At 44.4% G+C, this 17,949-nt stretch overlaps 7 protein-coding genes across 7 annotated transcripts; 3 read left to right on the forward strand and 4 right to left on the reverse strand.

Moving 5' to 3' along the window:
• Positions 1-221: 221 nt before the first annotated feature.
• L199_003785 (uncharacterized protein) lies at positions 222-1,455 on the forward strand (the record flags this gene model as incomplete). Its single annotated transcript, XM_064889513.1, has 5 exons — positions 222-431; positions 527-646; positions 729-741; positions 814-958; positions 1,077-1,455. The coding sequence occupies 5 exons, from the start codon at positions 222-224 to the stop codon at positions 1,453-1,455; spliced, it is 867 nt and encodes a 288-aa protein (XP_064745585.1).
• Positions 1,456-1,617: 162 nt separating this feature from the next.
• Positions 1,618-3,094, reverse strand: L199_003786 (acetolactate synthase, small subunit; the record flags this gene model as incomplete). The annotated part of the gene is made up of 6 exons (XM_064889514.1): positions 1,618-1,721; positions 1,814-2,324; positions 2,420-2,529; positions 2,595-2,680; positions 2,739-2,868; positions 2,953-3,094. 6 exons carry the CDS (start codon positions 3,092-3,094, stop codon positions 1,618-1,620), a joined length of 1,083 nt encoding a protein of 360 aa, XP_064745586.1.
• A 1,128-nt stretch (positions 3,095-4,222) lies between these two features.
• On the forward strand, positions 4,223-5,098 carry L199_003787 (uncharacterized protein; the record flags this gene model as incomplete). Its single annotated transcript, XM_064889515.1, has 3 exons — positions 4,223-4,355; positions 4,494-4,661; positions 4,740-5,098. 3 exons carry the CDS (start codon positions 4,223-4,225, stop codon positions 5,096-5,098), a joined length of 660 nt encoding a protein of 219 aa, XP_064745587.1.
• Positions 5,099-5,551: 453 nt separating this feature from the next.
• L199_003788 (uncharacterized protein) lies at positions 5,552-7,704 on the reverse strand (the record flags this gene model as incomplete). The annotated part of the gene is made up of 6 exons (XM_064889516.1): positions 5,552-5,841; positions 5,910-6,424; positions 6,497-6,678; positions 6,761-6,887; positions 6,963-7,062; positions 7,122-7,704. The coding sequence occupies 6 exons, from the start codon at positions 7,702-7,704 to the stop codon at positions 5,552-5,554; spliced, it is 1,797 nt and encodes a 598-aa protein (XP_064745588.1).
• Positions 7,705-8,009: 305 nt separating this feature from the next.
• On the reverse strand, positions 8,010-12,123 carry L199_003789 (uncharacterized protein; the record flags this gene model as incomplete). Its single annotated transcript, XM_064889517.1, has 7 exons — positions 8,010-8,368; positions 8,453-8,567; positions 8,664-9,586; positions 9,653-9,857; positions 9,920-10,771; positions 10,963-11,352; positions 11,557-12,123. The coding sequence occupies 7 exons, from the start codon at positions 12,121-12,123 to the stop codon at positions 8,010-8,012; spliced, it is 3,411 nt and encodes a 1,136-aa protein (XP_064745589.1).
• A 1,037-nt stretch (positions 12,124-13,160) lies between these two features.
• Positions 13,161-13,738, reverse strand: L199_003790 (U6 snRNA-associated Sm-like protein LSm6; the record flags this gene model as incomplete). The annotated part of the gene is made up of 3 exons (XM_064889518.1): positions 13,161-13,192; positions 13,276-13,389; positions 13,615-13,738. 3 exons carry the CDS (start codon positions 13,736-13,738, stop codon positions 13,161-13,163), a joined length of 270 nt encoding a protein of 89 aa, XP_064745590.1.
• A 467-nt stretch (positions 13,739-14,205) lies between these two features.
• L199_003791 (uncharacterized protein) lies at positions 14,206-17,812 on the forward strand (the record flags this gene model as incomplete). Its single annotated transcript, XM_064889519.1, has 8 exons — positions 14,206-14,528; positions 14,641-15,554; positions 15,619-15,741; positions 15,800-16,065; positions 16,128-16,407; positions 16,483-16,631; positions 16,703-16,847; positions 16,908-17,812. The coding sequence occupies 8 exons, from the start codon at positions 14,206-14,208 to the stop codon at positions 17,810-17,812; spliced, it is 3,105 nt and encodes a 1,034-aa protein (XP_064745591.1).
• Positions 17,813-17,949: the final 137 nt, after the last annotated feature.

A 17,949-nucleotide genomic window follows, 5' to 3' on the forward strand; every position in this document is an offset into this window, starting at 1 on the left:
AATGACCATTACGATTCTGTTCATTTACATTGTAATAGGTGCATTAGGAATGACCGTAATCGCAGATCAAAGTGGAGGTTGTTCCAACAAATAATCAAAAATCCAAAAAAAAGTTGCAGTCAATAAATAGCAAGTTATGGTCGATTCTCTGTATTCATGATATATTTGTTCTGTTTCCAATCTCATATCTCAATATCACAGGTAATCAACGGCCAGTCAATATGCCAGTAGACAACAAGAAAGGTAAATCCCGTTCGAGCCCATACAAAAAGCCCAAGTCCAAATCTACTCAAGAGGGAGAACAAGCTGGACCATCCAGACCTCGACCAACTCACAAGATCCCGACTGTCGAACAGAGGAGTGGAGATGCTTTGCCGGGGATAAGTAAATTGAAAGGTCAGATAAGGCAGACAAAGAGGTTACTGGCCAAGGTAAATCACTATCACTATCACTCTTTATCGTGGAAAACACCTGCAGATGTAAACTTTTACTGAACTGTTTGACGTGTTATGTGCGACTTATGCAGGACACACTCGAACCTGGTTTAAGAGTCCAGACACAACGTCGTCTAACGAGCTTGGAGGCTGATCTGGCGAATGCGATGAAGAGGGATGTGGAGAAGAAGAACGGTGCGAAATATCATATGGTGAGATGGAACTTGGTTTCATGGCATATGACCATCCTTGTTATCTACTCATACTGACAATTTGACAATTGTCTTTTAAAAGGTCAAATTCTTCGGTTAGTATATTTCTATGCAGACCTTCAGATGTTGTGTATACAAGCTGATCGTGCTATTTTATGTGTCATCAGAACGACAGAAATTACTTCGTATAATCAAAAGACTCCAACGTAAGCTGAAAGAAGCTGAAGAAGCTAAAAGCGATAAGAGATCAATCAAGTATAAAGAAGAACTGGAAGATGCTAGGGTCATGATGAATTACGTGTTGAATTTCCCGTAAGTCCACAATCCTATATGCCTAACATATAGGTTTTATATGATACGATCAATTTTTGATGATCGATGATCGATATTGACGATATAATGTGATGATATGATATGGTGTCGACAATAGGAATACGGAAAAATACATATCTCTCTTTCCCCCTTCTTCCTCCTCCCAATCTGAAACATCAATCAAAGAACCCAAATTGACCATACCGCCCTTACTTCGTCCCCCGCCTACCTCTCAGCAACTGGAAGGAGAGTATGATAAATCGGCTAAAAGGCGTTATGAGATACTATTGGAAATTCGAGAATTGATGCAACAAGGTAAATTGTCGGAGAACCCTGAAGAAGAAGTGAAGAGGGAGAAGAAGGAGAAAGTCTCGTTGGTATCCACCGAAGATAAATTCACGAGTAAGAATACGAAAGGTAATGAGAAGGGTGAGGATGAGGAGGAGGATGATTTCTTCGAGAATGACGATGATGAGGATGATGAAGATGAAGAATAAATCCGCTCTTCGGACAAGCCAAAAGCAAGACGGTTTTTCATGATGTCAGATCTCTGCATTTATGCATGCATTTCCCAGATATGGTAGAATACGTATGTACACTAATGAATACCATATTCTTCCCTTTTTCTCGTCCCCATGATGTGAATTTCCGTTCAACGCTTATCCAGGAGGTAACATGGACAAATCAACTTCCTCTTTCTCAGCTACGGCATCTTCTTCTTCACCATACCTTGGGATGGGAGTTCGAGGAAGGACCATAACACCTGTATGGGGGGAGTTACATAGGATATCAATATCAGCATGCCATACAATATTCTTATGTAGGATGGTTCATGGTCAGAAGGCAAACACCCACCTGATCTAGCAGCCTCAAGTACTCCAAATGGTCTCATCAAGCTCAAAAACGCATCGATCCTTGATGATTTCGCAGTCAATTCGACAATACAACTATTCTCCGAAACGTCTACTACTTTACCGCTGAACTGATCGGAGAGAGTCTTGATAGCTGATAAATGAAGGTTTTTCGCTATTAATGCTTCTGATGGAGAGATCTCAGATCTTCTAGTAGGATAAAGTTGATTTCCTATCGATGATTGTGATTGTTCGCCTGAAGATTCTTCAAATGATCTAGCTAATGCTTGTTCCCTCTGTAATTTCTGACTTGCACTATCTTGTGAGCCTTCGGCAGGAACAAATGATGGAGCAGATTGGTGTTCTAAAGCGTTCTCGAACGATTGGTCGGGGACAGATGAGTTGTTTAGTTGAGCGTCGGCGAATTCAGGTCCGAGAATTGAAACTTTCGCTAGGAGTAACTCTCGCTCGATTACTGAGGTTTTGGTGTAATCTAATACTGCCCAGACGGGGACCTAAGTCAGATGAGTGAAGAGATACATCAGTATATGAGAATGTCATAAGACGTATATAGATGATGGTTGGAAGAAAGAAAGGAAATCTAACCTACCAAATCCTCTAATTGCCTTCTGGCTTGTTCAATCACTCCGTCCTGACCTTTCAAGACGATACACATTCTTGATAGATCTCTAATCTCAGTTTGACATACGACGAGGGAGTCTGAAAATCAATTTTACCGTAAGCATATGTGGGATGCCAGCGATAGAATGATAAGCACCACTCACCAATGTTGAATCCTCTTCCGGCTAAGATACCAGATACTCTCGAAAGCACACCCGGTTCATTTTGGACCAGGCAGTTGAGCAAGTGTCTACATGCGATATGATTATTAGCAGGTGGTCTATATCTCATCATGAATAGGGGCTCACCTCTTGTAAGGCTCATTAGAAGGAGGCGGTGTGTTGTACAAGATGTTGGTCACTGCCTCTTCGGCAGAGGGTGTTCGGGGATTGGGGGTGACGAGATGAGGGAGTCTTCGAGCTGTCTTGTGGATTTTGTCTATATAGGGACCATTTATCAGATCTTAACTCAAAAGTTCGCCATGACATGACAATTGGAATGATGAAGTCATCCGACACTTACAATCCAAAGCACTCGTACTGTCATCAATGGGTTTAGGAGGAGCAGGAGTCTTAGCAGCTTGAGCTGGGGCGGTGGTCGATGAATACCTGACAGCTCTGAAAGCTCGTCCCCTCAAGGAGGAAGTTATAGCTCTGGCCGACATCTTGAGCTGTTTTAGGAGTGATATCTCAAAGACTGAACAGATTACGATTGATGATCAAGTTGATATTCATACTCTGTTGTCCAACACCCACACTTACTAGCCGACTTTTCTTCGACTCGTCGCTCAATTTAATCTTTAACTTTTCGAATCTCACTTTTGATCCCGTCCACGGCTTTCCCATGTGGCCCCGACAAGGACATCACCGACATCTCCATCACTGCCACAGAGACCAATTGATCCCGGTAATCCCGAATCAGCTCAAGTCGAGAATGCTTTTTGCTCCTTGAATTTCCAGGAACGATGGTTTTAGCGTTGTTTGGTCGAATTTGTTGATATGATCCATGCATAGGCACCGTTTCATCCCAGAGTAAACAAACCATCGTGTCATGTTGATTTCCATTGTTTATTTTTATGTTCAGGTAGTGCTTAATATACGAACAATCACCCTTGACAAGCAGATATGATACGTGAGTAGGGCACATGTGGCTTGGATGATATATCGTATACAATGGGACGCTCTCGGCCAGTCCTCCTTTTGAGCTTCAAGTGGAGCAGAAGCAACTGGGTGTTTACGCTTGGGCCCATTCATACTCTATTATTCTCTTGGCTGCACTCGCAAGGATCAGCTTGCGAGGGTGGGTGCCAAGGAAACGTAAGCCATGAGGATGAGATACAATAGGAGAGGGTGTGTATGTAATGTTTGATGATGACGCCTTGACCCTTTCTCCTCTCATGAGCAAAGATACCTTTGTCTTTTCCTCTCTCACTGTGTCCGTTCCTTTTGCTCGTTCATATATACCACACATATCCAAGATACCATCCCCACCTTTTCCTTATTGCTCCATACATAATCCATTTTAATCGTTAACATCGACATCGACAACCACATCTCTCTACACGAGCCTCTTCAAATTCCAATATCGACCAAACCGATCAACCGACCACTTCGACCTTCACGTTCTTTAAACAACTTCAACTGTAAACACATTCTTTCGAATAACCCAACCAACCGAGAAAAATCAAACGTAAAGAAAAGAACCTCACGACTTCTCATTTACGACCAACTGACCTCTTCAATTAAGGATTACTACCCATCTCAACACAAATCAACGATCACAACAAATCACAATGTTCGCTTCTGCCGCTTCTTACTTACTCATCGCTGCTGCCGCCCTTCAACCTGTCTTGGCAGGTGTGTACGTCACCTCTCCCGTAGCTTCAACCAACGCCATCGGAGGTCAAGTGCTAGAAGTCAAGTGGGGTGAGTCGACGTTTTATCTCTGCTTTCGTCCAATCACCATTCGCCAACCGTATTCTGTTGTTCTGCCACGCATCACCAGGTTAGTTCCAAGTAGATTGCAAGCTAACGCCTTGACCTTTTCCTCTCTGACTCACACAGCTGATGACGGTAACACACCTACTGTCGCTTCCGTCGGTCCATGTTCCGTCGACATCTACACCGGATCAGTCAACAACCAAGTCAAACTCCAGAATCTCGCTGCTTCAGTCGACGTATCGAAGACTTCGAGTATATCAGCTACCATCGACCCATCGATCGGACAGGATGGTGAGTCCGAGCTCTCTCTACTTGATCGTGCTCAATTTGTGCTGATATTGATATTGATCTGTCCATTCTATTGTGCAGACTCCCACTACTTTGTTCGATTCACCTCCCTCTCATTAAAATCCGAATCCAACTCTCAGTATCCCTACCAAGCCTTCTCAGCCATGTTCCCTATCTCATCAATGACCGGTACATTCAACGCCTCCGTACTAGCCGCTATCGACGCATCCAACACCACCTCCTCGTCCACCGCAGTGGTCTCAGCAGCTGCATCAGGTTCGTCAAAGGCCACTGCCGGCTTAGCAGCTTCTGCATCAGCCTCTAAATCAGCTACTACCTCTGGATCCAGCTCGACTAGCGCGGCACTTCCACTTGCCGATGTCGTACCTGCGGGATTGTTATTGGCTGCTGCAGGATTCGTCTCTTACTTGGTTCTCTAATGGACAATTTGATGTTCATACTACTCATCTTTTCTGCTTACCTATTTCATATACCCCATCTTCATTTTCTCTATTTTACTCTTAACGGTTAGATACCATGGCGAGAATTCTTGATATATACCTGGAATAAAAGTCTTTGATACCCATTCTTGAACCTGAACCTGAACCTAGAAGGTTGTTACGATGTGATATGAAATATTAAGTATAACTCGTCTACAATACATTACCCAAGTTCAGTCCAGCCCAGTTAGGAATGTGGAAACTAATGGTCATACAATCGGTCGTGAAATCCATCATATTCATCAAAGTGCCATATACGTTCACATTTACTCCTACATCTGTATCTACATCTAGCAAGTGATCATCATACAACATATCTCCAATCCAATCCGAATTAAGTATCGTCATCCATCATGATGAATCTTACCCCGAGCCCTACAAAAGCTGTCATACCTATTCATCTTCAAATTCCACAAATATCTCATCCCCATCTTCGAACCACCATCCCACATCTTTATCTTCCCAAACAACCGACACTTTATTTACTTTTTCCATACCTGAACCATCAGCAAGAGGTTTTGTATTCCATATTTGGATGGATTGGAACTGAGTTATGGGTAAACCAAAGCTTTTACATAATTTACGTTGCAGAAGGGATATCTTAGCTGCAGGTAAGATCGATATAGTCTGTGGCTGTAGATCGGGTTCTTGAGAGGGGGAAAGAGACGTGTGAATCTTCAGAGCTATCAGAGAGTAGATCAGTATATTGATTCGGGATCTTCTTCAGGTGTCAAAATTACATATCACTCACTGATCATCCTCCCTTTCATACCCACTTTCGATTTCTTCCCCTTCTTATCATCAACCACTGCCTGCGTGACGTTATGCACCTTACACAGTTCTTCGTATCTTGCTTTACCCCAATCTTTATTTGTCCCTGGCTGTTTTTGGATAAATGAGATGAAGAACAGTTCTGCATCTCTTCTTTCATTCGTTGTTACAGTGTTCGAATTGAATGATGTGAGGTGGGGGAAGAGCGCCACACATATCGATCTTAGTGATTTATCATCTACCGAGTTCAGTTCTGTCTCATCATTTGTCTTTGATGTGGCGGCGGCGGTGCTCGTTTCATCATGATTATGAGAGCGTACGGTGAATCGTAATTTGGTCAAGTTCGGTATGCAAATCGATAGGTTATCTAAATCTTTCCAAGATGATAGATTCGATTCTAACAAGATTAACGATTTGATATTATCCAATTTCGTTTCAGAGGGAAAGATAGGGACGGTAGTGAGAGGTGTGAATGATAACTCCAAATTCTCGAGTCTACACCAAATAAATACCATACTCATTAGCTACATTCATTGAAGCTCATATCGTTGCTGGTAGATTATTTACCTTGGCAGTTCATGCAAAGTAGTGACGATCTCCTCCCATTTGGATATAGGACATCCACCAAATCTCAATTCTTTCAATTCCCTCATTGCCCCATGAGGAATAGATGACAAATGGTCGATTCGTTTGTTTGCTTCGAGATGTAAGATTTCGAGATTTGGGAATAATGGTAATAGATCGCAGGCCTGCAATATCCAGAGAAAAATTAGTATATATTCAATGTATTCCTTTGTGAGATGAGCTGTGTCGGATTGTGGGTTTACCCACCTCTTTCCATGATAATAGGCAATCAGATAAATGTAATTCCTTAATCCTCTTGAAGGTAGATAAGAATCTCTCCTTTCGGTCTAGTGATAGATCTAGATCAGAGGATATAGGTCGTATACGGGAATGACTATATTACAGGAATACACCACATCAATCAGCCTTGAGAACTTGAACTTGCAGTTTACCAAGGTGTGATACTGACCTGAGCGTCAAAACCTCCAATCCTTCGAAGATATCTACAATCTCCCATATCTGTTCCCAAGTTGATAATAGGTTATTGGACAGGTTGAACCATTTTAGACCTACCACACCATAAATCAATAATTGAATAGACGGTATATGGGAAAGGTTCGAAACATACTTTTCATCCTTTGCCGCAGAACAGTTTTTGCCTCCTTATCACCACCTAAACAAGATATATATTCATCTTCAAATCCCATATTCCTAATTTTCTCTAATTTACCTATTCGTTCTTTGACAGATGAGATATTTGGTAAAGTGACTGTAATCGCGTTTGAGCTTGATCCAAGTATCACCTTTTCTTCTTTCTCTGTGTTGATACCATCATCTTGACCGTCTTCTTGGCTGATACTCGAAGTAGAGGTAAAGTTCGGTAAGATACTTCCATATCTATCTTGTATACTGCTAATTAACGAATTCCCTTCCTGCAATGGTCCACCCTTCAAAGTCGGGATGTATTTTATGAAACTTCCACTACCTTCTTGAACCGTTTGGAATACTTGAATATCCTTGTATGTACCGCTATGTTTCCCATTAGATGGGTCGTCGTACTCTACTCCCAACCATATTTTGTCATCTTCCGAGGAAGAAGGGGAAGGAGGAAGTGAACCGATGTACTTCAAAGTCAGGGGATGGTGGGTCTTGGAGTTGAGATATCGGTTGCCTACTGTATATGGAATATGATTGATCGATGGACCTGACATTGTTGTATATGTGTAGGATCTAGTGGTTCCGTTAATATGATGCGAAGATATCAAAATGCTGATGTTGATGTTGGATGTGTCGGGTAACTTTATCGTTCGGTCATACCCGTTAACGCTTTCCGCTGATTCTCGTAATTCGAGTTTACATAGCATGTGTGCATATTTTACGAAGACGGATATGTGGATATTACAACATATAAATTATAAATCAAACATGAACTAGTCTACCACAGTATTCTACATATATGCACAAAAAAGAGAGAGAGAGACGGAGGGAGAGGGAGAGACAGAGAGAGAGTGAGAGATCAAACTACCACAGCTACGCTCCCACTTCCATTCCCGATTGCATTCCCATTCGGTAAACTCAACCCACCCGAACTCATGTTAGGAACCGGCGATAGTCCATTAACAATGGGATTTGTCCCATTCACATTGAGATTCTCTTCTATACCATTTTCAACATTGTTCGCTTTCTCGGCCTCAGCGTCGGCCTCCGCCTGCGCTTTCTTTTCTTTCTCTTTCCTCCAATTGACTTTCGCTTCATTCACGAGCTTCATTTTGATCGCACGTTGGGGATTGGTAGGTCTCGAACGAGATGATCGAGCTTGATCTAATCGGATCAAATCGGATGAAAATCCAGGTATACTCCTACCGAATATTGTTTCTGCGAACAAGAATGTTGAAACATATATCAGCTTATATCCAATTATTCCATGGATCGTTAAATTCTTTGCGGACCAAAACTCACCATAAGCCAATTGAACATCTTTACGATCAATCGTATCGCTCTTCCTATGTTTAGCGAGACTACAACTTATCTGAGATATCATCTCGTTATGTTCTTCGGCCAGTTGAAGCATCAACTATAGCATAGCCAGAACGTCTGATTAGCTTCCCCACTTCCTTACATAGTGCAGGACAAGGCTGATTTATCGTAAAAACGGGTTTCCTTCACTCACACTTTCAACATCACTATCAACTTTCAAAGCCTTATCCAACCCTTCCGCCAGATCCTGTACTTTCCTCTTTTTCGCTATCATCCCCAACGTCCCTTCAGAAGGCGAACCTGTACCTGTACTCTCATCTTTATCTCCCTGAGTTTCAGCATACGCCTCATCAACCATCAACCTCAAGCTCTCAGGCATTTTCTCCAATGTCACCTCGGATAAAACCCTGTTCATCATACCCATCGTACCTCTTCCTGAAGAGGTCCTATGACTCGTGATCGGATCTTGGAATTGGTTTAATTTCTCTTTGAGTAAAAGGTCCGATTCGGGGGTTGGTTCGTATTTCACTTTAGATAATAAAGATTGCGATTTATCTAATAGTAAATTAACACTCATTTCAGATGGTTGTCTGATACCCCCACTGCCAACAGTACTATCGATTCTACCGTTGATATTCGGTCGAATTTGATTTGGGTTTTGATCGATCTGAGCGATGATCATTCCAGGTGTGATATTCCCATGTATCTGATTGGTAGGTCCTCCAACCAAATTAGGAGGTTGGAATGGTAAATTACCAGCTAAACCTTGTTGACCTTGACCCATCTGTTGTTGTTGCTGCTGCTGCTGTTGTTGTTGTTGACGAGCCTGAGCAACATTCTGTACGGCTTGAGCAACGGGTATACCAGAATTGATCATTCGCTGGATCAACGCCGCTTGAGCTTGAGTAGCTTGTGCCTGCTGTAATTGCTGTGCCTGCGCTTGCGCCTGAGGTTGAGCCATTGGCGGACGCATCTGAGGTGACGAGGTAGCTTGAGTAGGCGTCTGCGTCTGGATCTGACCTTGAGATAAGTTACGTTGTTTGTTAGGTGGGATATGTAGATTGGGTACAGTAGCTTGAGCAGGGAAAGTAGGTGTGGAATTGGCATTAGGTCGCACTTGCTGTTGCATGTTGGGTGTATTGGGTGCAGCACCGTTCGTAGGCTGTTGTTGAGCTTGCATACCGATATGGGGACTTGAGACTCCGGTAGGAAGTTGATTCATCCCCTGCCCCTGAACGTGTCCCTGTGCTTGAGCATGAGCTTGAGCTAACTGAGCAGCTTGAAGGGCTTGGGATTGAGCGACTTGAGCTTGTTGGGCGATCTGCTGAACAGCAGCGGCTTGAGTGAAGCCTGATACCTGATTCCACAACTGTCGATATGGTGGGTTCTGCGGTATCAACGACCCCGATCAGCTGTTGCTCGGATTGTAGCTCAATGGCATACACTCACATTGTTGAACGCGATTTCTCGCTGTTGCTCGGTCATCTGAGCGAGTCTCAAAAGTACATTCCTGATATTCGCTTGCTTCTCCGGCGGCATCTTGTTCGTCGCAGCTTGAATGTTCAAATGCAGCTGTTGCATGACGTTCAACTGAGGTGCAGGTGGTCTAGGTGAACCAAAGTTTGGAGGTTGCTGCTGCTGTGATTGCTGTTGACCTTGTTGAGGCTGAGGCATCTGTTGTTGTCCTTGCTGCTGCTGTTGCTGGAGATCCTGCATGTACTGTTGATTCATCGGATTCTGAGCTTGTTGAAGCATCTGTGATTGAGCTTGTGCTCTTGCCAATGCTTGCGCCTGAGCTGGGTTCATATTGACGTTGTTAGGCAACTGAGCATGATTCTGCATCGGGGTTCGACCTTGTGCTTGCTGAGCAGCTTGGGCTTGAGCAGCAGCCAGTCGTTGCAATTGGATTTGATGCATCTGCTGTTGGCCCATATGAGGACTCTGCATTTGCTGTTGCTGCTGGTTCCCCATGAGTTGTTGCTGATTCATTCCAGGTACGACACCACCAGGGAATTGTTGTTGCAATTGCGCTTGTAGAGCTGAATGAACATTCTGCTGAGGAGGAAAGCCTTGTTGTTGTTGTTGCTGCTGTTGTTGGAGAGCAGCCATCTGTTGCTGAGTAGCAAGTGGAAGCTGCATACCGTTCATCATGGGTGTTTGCTGCTGCTGTTGTTGCTGCTGAGCACCGTGAGGAAGACCGACAGGATTGGCGAGACCACTTTCGACGAGGGTACGAGCGTGATGAGCTTGGTATTGCTGGAGGTGATTCCTTCCTTCCGGACTGCTGATGAATGCATCGAACTGCGGGGTGGTGAAGGCAGTGATGATGTTGCGATCAATGATTGAGGAGGCAGAAAATTCAAATGACGATTTTCAAAAGAAAGGCGTAAGGAATAGGGAAAGGAACGAGGGGGAAGATATGCAAGTGGGGTCATCAGCTCGGATTATTGATGATACGGGGAGCTGAGACTCCCGTTCAAATGGGTACTTACCAATTTCTCCTGTTCAGCACCCAATTTGCCAGTCCTCTTCAACTCCAACAACTTTGGGAAGTTCTCCACTAACGTCTTTATACCGTTCATACCCAGTACATTCCTATTAGAATTGGATATCGGTGATTGTCGGACCATCTGAGGTGAAGAGTGCGGATGGTTCTGAGGGGACGCAGCGGCGATGGAAGCAGGTGTAGGGTGTGGATGCGGTATGGCCTGTTGATGTTGTTGTTGAGGGGTTTGCAACTGTTGAGGTGTACCCTGTTGCTGCTGCTGTTGAGCTTGTGCTTGAACAGCTTGCTGCTGGAGCCTTTGGGTTTTTTCCAGCATCGCTGCGAGATGCTGTTGTTGTTGGGCGTGTTGTTGAAGTCGGAGTTGATCTTGGTACGACTGTGACATGAACGCAACGAGTCAAGAGTCAGCTTGAATCATTCACCCAGCATGACCAGCGATATATAGAAGAGAAGAAAAGGAATATACGCTATAGTCGATCTAGTATGTGATATCAAAGGGATTGGTTTGGAACGTTGACTGATGGATGGAAGAAGGTTTCGGCAAAAGGGGTCTCGAAGAGATGGATGATCCGAGACTCACTGCTTGGTTTTGAGTATTCATCTGTCCCTGTTGCTGTAATCCTGGTTGGCTCTGCATTCCCGACTGCTGCTGCTGTGGTTGCATCTGCATCTGTTGTTGCTGCTGTTGTTGATTTTGGTTCTGATTGACCATATTCTGTTGATTCTGATTCATCATCGGACTAGGTTGTTGCTGTTGCTGTGGTTGTTGATTCGGTTGAACATTCTGTTGCAGGAATTGTTGCTGTTGCTGTTGCTGCTGCTGTTGAGGTTGCAGAGGTTGCATTTGCTGCTGCTGTTGTTGCACTTGTTGTTGTTGCTGTTGAAATTGCTGTTGTTGTTGCGGTGGTCTCTGTTGTTGAGGTGGTTTAGCTTGTTGATTTTGCTGCTGTTGTTGTTGGTTATTGCTATTCCTCATAAAATTCATCATCTTATTCCTGAAGATTTCATTCCTTTTATCCTCTGGCAACTGTCTTTCAGCCTCTGATAGGAGTTGAGGGAATTTTGCCTGGAGTTGTTGGAGGTTGAAAGGAGACAGTTGAGCTAATGTCGCTGACATACTGGCGTTGTTATTAGGTTGGTTGGACATCTCGATCTAGGTTACTGCCAGCGGTAGGTCGTGTGATCCTATCTGTGTTGTGCACCGAGGCTTGTATAGGGTACTTTGGCTGTTCTCAGATGTGGATGTCGTTAATTCACGCTGTTACGGGCACCGTATTGCTGAGTAAAGGTAACAAGGTGGATTGGCTTTTTTGGTAAAAAGTAAGGTTGATTTTGAGATCCGATTTGGTTTGGATTCACCTTCACTTTCGATCTCCTTATTCCTGATCCTTTGATGACCGTTGACTATCCAAGTAGATGACTGCTCTAACACCTCTTCGCACCTCCTTGCGCAAGTAGATCGGAGTGGATGCACAGTGCGCGATGGATAATTTGAGAAAAGAGACAGTCGAAGTAGGTTACTAAACTTCGTTTGCGAGATGATCGACTTTCATTAACTTAGCTCGTGGCACATTGAACAACGATATTTCAGGCATTGCCATTGCATCTCCTTTCATTTACCACTCACATGGCATTGAACTCGTATATCAGTCTGTCAGAGTGTACGGAATCCACGGTTGCAAGGGAGTATACGCTCATCCAGCACTGTCCATCCTGTAACATGCAAATGATATATATGGAGATAGCGATACACCGAGAGTAAAAAAATGAGCGTCATTTGACTCTGCTATCGCCTCAACAATACCATTTACTGTGGTAGCGATAGCATCCCGGCAAAGTATTTGAGATATCCTCACAAGGCAAGAAATTGAAACCCGTCTCGATCATGTGTTCTAGGACAGTCAAGATCCTGATAGCTCACATAGAAGCAAAATAAGGTGGGATCTGTGTTATCCACACTAGATATCGATATCTTCCCTTGTGACCATACTTTTCCCAACCTTGGACTCCGACGAGAAACCGCCATGGAGTTATGGCTTTGGAAGTTTTACATGCACGATGGTTCTTGATGATCGTAATTAGGGTATATATGGATGTATTATATTACTAGCTTCCTTCTCCACTCCTTCGTCATATCTTGTTATCATTTTGCCCAGCTCGACTCTTTATCGTTCCGCTTAAACATTACAGATCTTCCAATGCAGAGATGTACAGTACTGGGAGGCCAATGCATATGGTCAGTATCGGTGTTTTCGGTTCTGAAAGAGAACTTGACGAGTAAGGAATGAATCCAACTCACCATTATTCCCTCGAAGGAAACAATCGCCATATTCCGCTGTCTTCCTACCATTTGCCCATTCTTCTGTATCCTCCAATGCCACATTCATGTATCCATCCAGACATGTCAAAAGGCCTGATTGATTAAGATGAACAGTTTCGCATCAGCTTGTATCATACACATACATGACTTAGGACAGATCTCGTAGGTGATGGATATGTTCCAATGGCATGAAGAAGTCCTCATCGAGGCATTAACAACATGAAACCTCTGCCATCTCGATCTCCTTCGACTCTGATGGATCATGATTCATACATCTTGCTCCCTCCTGATAGGTCCTCGAGTAACGCCAGCACTCACCATGATAATCTACCCCACTACCTATCCTGACTTTCACCCTCTTCCCCACTATATTCTTCAAGAACTCGGATGGAGATCCAGCTGCAGCTGCTGCTTCTTCTGGCTGAGGAGATGCCGAGTCCATCGTGTAGGTTTGTTGTGTTGTTTGACGACGAAGTAGTCTGGCAACAGTCACTTCGATGCATGAAATATACCTTTGCCAAAGGTGTTCAACGCCCAAATGCGATGTAAATGGTGTCGACAGATAGGCCTGCGCAGACCGGCCCCAGAGAATAGGCATGCTCAGGGTCTGCTGTCGGAAAAGAGCGATCACCTCATCTCGGAATGTGAATACCACCACCACAGTAAACATCTTAATATCCTCACATCTCATCTCAACCTCACATCCTCATCCTGCACTCACCATCGCAGAGCAGTCATAGCTCGCAGCAATCAGAGCAGACTACCAAAAAAGAGACTTCGTTCCAGGCTAAACTAGGGAAACTCGGAACTTTTTGGTCCCGTTCTCACCGCCCAACAGTCCTCCTTATCAATACCCGACTCATCCCATAACATTCCTTTTTTTACATCCCCGGTATCCCATCCACCAAAATGAAAGTCCCATCCGACCGACACTCGTCTGATCCATCATACGCACCGTATAGCGTGACCTCACCGAGATCATTCCAACAACCGGCATTACCAAGTAGGGCATCAAGTTCGTCCAAGAAATCTCAAGCGAAAGCACCCTCACCCATCAAAACGGAAGAGCAACCGTCTCAGTACAAAGTTGCCAGGGCAATCTCATCATGTACGAGGTGCAGATCGAGAAAACAGAAATGTGATGGTAAATTGCCAGCTTGTTCGGCGTGCGAAAGAGCGAAGGTGGAATGTATTGGTTTTGATGCGATAAGTAAAACTAACATCTCAAGAAAGTGAGTCGTCTCTTTGCGGAATAACGATATCGTTGCATCTTGCACACGATATTATACATCTTCATTCGTATAGACGAATAAGTAAAGCTGATATTGACTTTGATTATATTAGCTATCTGCATTCACTAGAACAAGAAGTGACTTCTCTTCGAGCTCAAGTAGCCGCCCTCCAACAGAACGATACAATTGGTCAAACGAAGAAATACATAGCGGCGAACGCATCCAACGCTGTATCTTCATTCAGGTCGGACTTCCCAATCGACCCTGCGCTGATGGGTGAAGATGGATCGTCATCAAGTTTGAGAAGTCCCCTGGAATCTCCAAGCTTGTCATCCTATGGATATGGACACGGACACGGTCATGGGCATCAAAGACGACATTCCGACTATCCATTCCCATCTACACCCTTGACTTCTGATCCACCTAGATCACCTTACCAAAGTTCTTCCAAACATCATCACAATCATCATGCGACGGGGCAGACGGTCGGAATCCAATCTACGAGTTTGACCAGAATGGTACATGATGCTGCGTACAGGACGGGACACGCAGCGAATGCTGTCTCCGCATTGTATGCATCAGGCGGTGGGTCAGGTAGTGAGAAAGGTTCAAGTGTACATGGAGGATCGACCGATTCACCCGTTATTTCAAATATTGATCCGGCCTCGCACAATAATAACGGTACAAACGATAGTTCTCCAGAAACGGTTCTAACACCGAGATCAGCGACATCTGGAATACCAATTCAAGGAAATAAGAGAAGACATTCAGTATCGCCTTTGGCCAATCCCGCGCAATTGCTGAGCTCAAGTATGGGTAGCGTAGGTAAACCTAAAAGAAGGACATTCGCGATTCCGCCGTTACCCCCTCAACCAGCTGTGGAGAGATTAGTAGCTGCCTATGTGGACTTCGTCGGTGTCACGGGACCGATCATACATATTCCTTCACTGGGAAAACAGTTGATGAAAATAAGAGAGGGAACAGATGTAGAGGAAAGCGATATCTTCGTGGTCATGATGGTTTTAGGTATGTTCAGCTGTCCGGTCCGTCGCCAATATCGCATCCGCAGCTGACTAAGCTTCTTTTTTAGCCCTCAGCACAATGGCTTCCTCTCGATTTGTGGATCCGCCTGATGAACTCAGAGCCTGCTCGGAAGCTTTCCATGCGGAAGCGATGAAGCATCTCGATGCGGTGTTTGAGGAGCAAAGCTATGGTGAGTCTATGATTTACACCTGGCATAATGAACCTCAGAACTGATAGCTCCGCTATAGTCGGTCTACAAGCGATTCTCCTGCTCGTTTGGTACTCTCTTCTCAATCCAGACAAGGGATCAATCTGGTTCTTGGTCGGCTTAGCCACCCGAACGTGTGTGGATCTTGGCTATCACAATGAGCATAACACGCAGGTCGATCAGATTGACTCTCTAGAATTGGATATGAGAAGAAGACTGTTCTGGTGCACGTATAAAATGGACAGGCTATTATCGCAGAGTCTGGGCAGACCGCCTAGTATTCCTGATGGATTTATCAATGTTCCAGTGAGTTACTACATTGCTTGGTCAATTGACAGAAAAGGTCATTTGCTGATATACGCCTAAAGTTACCCTCTCCAATGCACGATATAGACATACATCCAGATCATTACGGGCCACTAGAAGGCGAAACGTGCTCATACAAAGCTGTTTTCCTTCATACCACCAAAATGAGACAGCTACAATCTGAGATCTTGTTCAATACTTACGGCGTACATGGATCAACCGGTCGGATACCAAGTGAAGAATGGAGACAAGATTGTTTCGAAAGATTGAAAACCTGGTTGGCGGAAGCTCCGGAACCTAGAGGTACGGTATCGACTGAAGGTTATGCGATAAGTTTCCATAGTGAGTTTATGGCTGGATATGCTTGAAGCAAACAAATCACGAATTCTATTTTGACGTAACGTAAAATGCGTGTAGACTCTTCGTTATTGCTTTTCCGACCTTCACCTGGATGTCCTCGGCCAGGAAGGAGTGCTTTGACTACAGTCTTGACTAGTTCAAGCTACGTTATCAGGATTTACCGTCGGATGCAGCTGAACAATCGGATCAGTTGGTTATGGATGACTGTGAGTATAATCTCCCAGTCACAGCGTCATACCCGTACATGCCTTTGCTGACAGCGTTCCATGTTCCTCAGAGTCACTTCTCCTTCATGGCTGGTTTGTCATTCCTCTATGCCTACTTCAACCTTTACTCGATGGGAGGTGGGCCAGACGTACCTACGATCGAAGATGCTCTGATGGTAATTGATTCGTGTCTGAGTGTATTAGAGTTCTTATCTCGTAAGTTTGCTTTTCCAAGGAGGTTTTTCAGCATAGCTGATGTTCTTCCGCTATGTTCAGCTCGTGTGCCTTCCGCATCAGATTGTCACCGTACGATGCAAGCTCTTTCGCAAGCAATCTTCGAACAGCTCTCCAAGCTTGATCTTCCGCCCACTATGGGATCCTCGGCAAGTTCACCGGGTGGTCGAGGGATTCTGAGAGGAGCACCAATATCCTCATCCAGAGAAGATCCCTTACCAAACGAAACTTTCCCTGCACCCTTACCGGCCGTCGAGCTGCCTTACGAGCTATCTTTGTTGGATAATCTATTTAGGAACCCTATGGCATCGCACAACAAAGCTTCGGAGTACACTTCTAATCAGAAATGTCGAAGCAAGAAGAAGAAAGAGCATGAGCAGGTTAATGTGGATTATGGTGGTGTAGGGAATTATCCTTCCACTTCATCTTCTTCTCATGGCCATTCACATGGACATGGAGGAAATAAAGGATATCCACCTAATGCCTTCCATACGAGTACAAGCGAACAAATCAGGAGATCGTATAATAATGGAGGTGGAGATCCAGATAGACGAGGTTCAGTTGATGATTATACCAATACGACTGGTGGTAATGGATCAGGAACGGGACCAGGTAATTCGTTAGGTCCATATACACTAGCGATGGGTCTGGGATCTACCGCATTTTCTTCTACCACGAAAGACTCTACGCAGACCCCAACGTTCTCTCAACCAAGTTTATCTCAATCGCTCAATCCGAGTTCGAATTCAAACTCTATCGGGACTGGAATCGCAGCGAAGGAAAGAGAATTACCAATGATAAATGGATCAAACGAAGGAGGTGTAGGTGGAGCGGATATGGATCAAGGTAACTTCGACTTGTTCAATTTCTTAATGGATGAAGATGGCCTGGGAGGAAATGGGTTTTCGGGGTTGGATGTACCTTCAGACTTCTCTTTGTGGAGTTAGGATAGGAGTGCTTGGTTATTTTCATGTGTGAGTTGTATTTAGTATAATCGCTGTGAAGAGAGGGGGCAATATTGTGATTTCACTAGGGAGATGAAAGAAAGGATGAAAAAGGGGAAGAAACGATGGACAGCGTCGTT

The sequence above is a fragment of the Kwoniella botswanensis genome, chromosome 1 (assembly GCF_036426115.1).
Source record: "Kwoniella botswanensis chromosome 1, complete sequence".
Taxonomy (NCBI): Eukaryota; Fungi; Basidiomycota; class Tremellomycetes; order Tremellales; family Cryptococcaceae; genus Kwoniella; species Kwoniella botswanensis.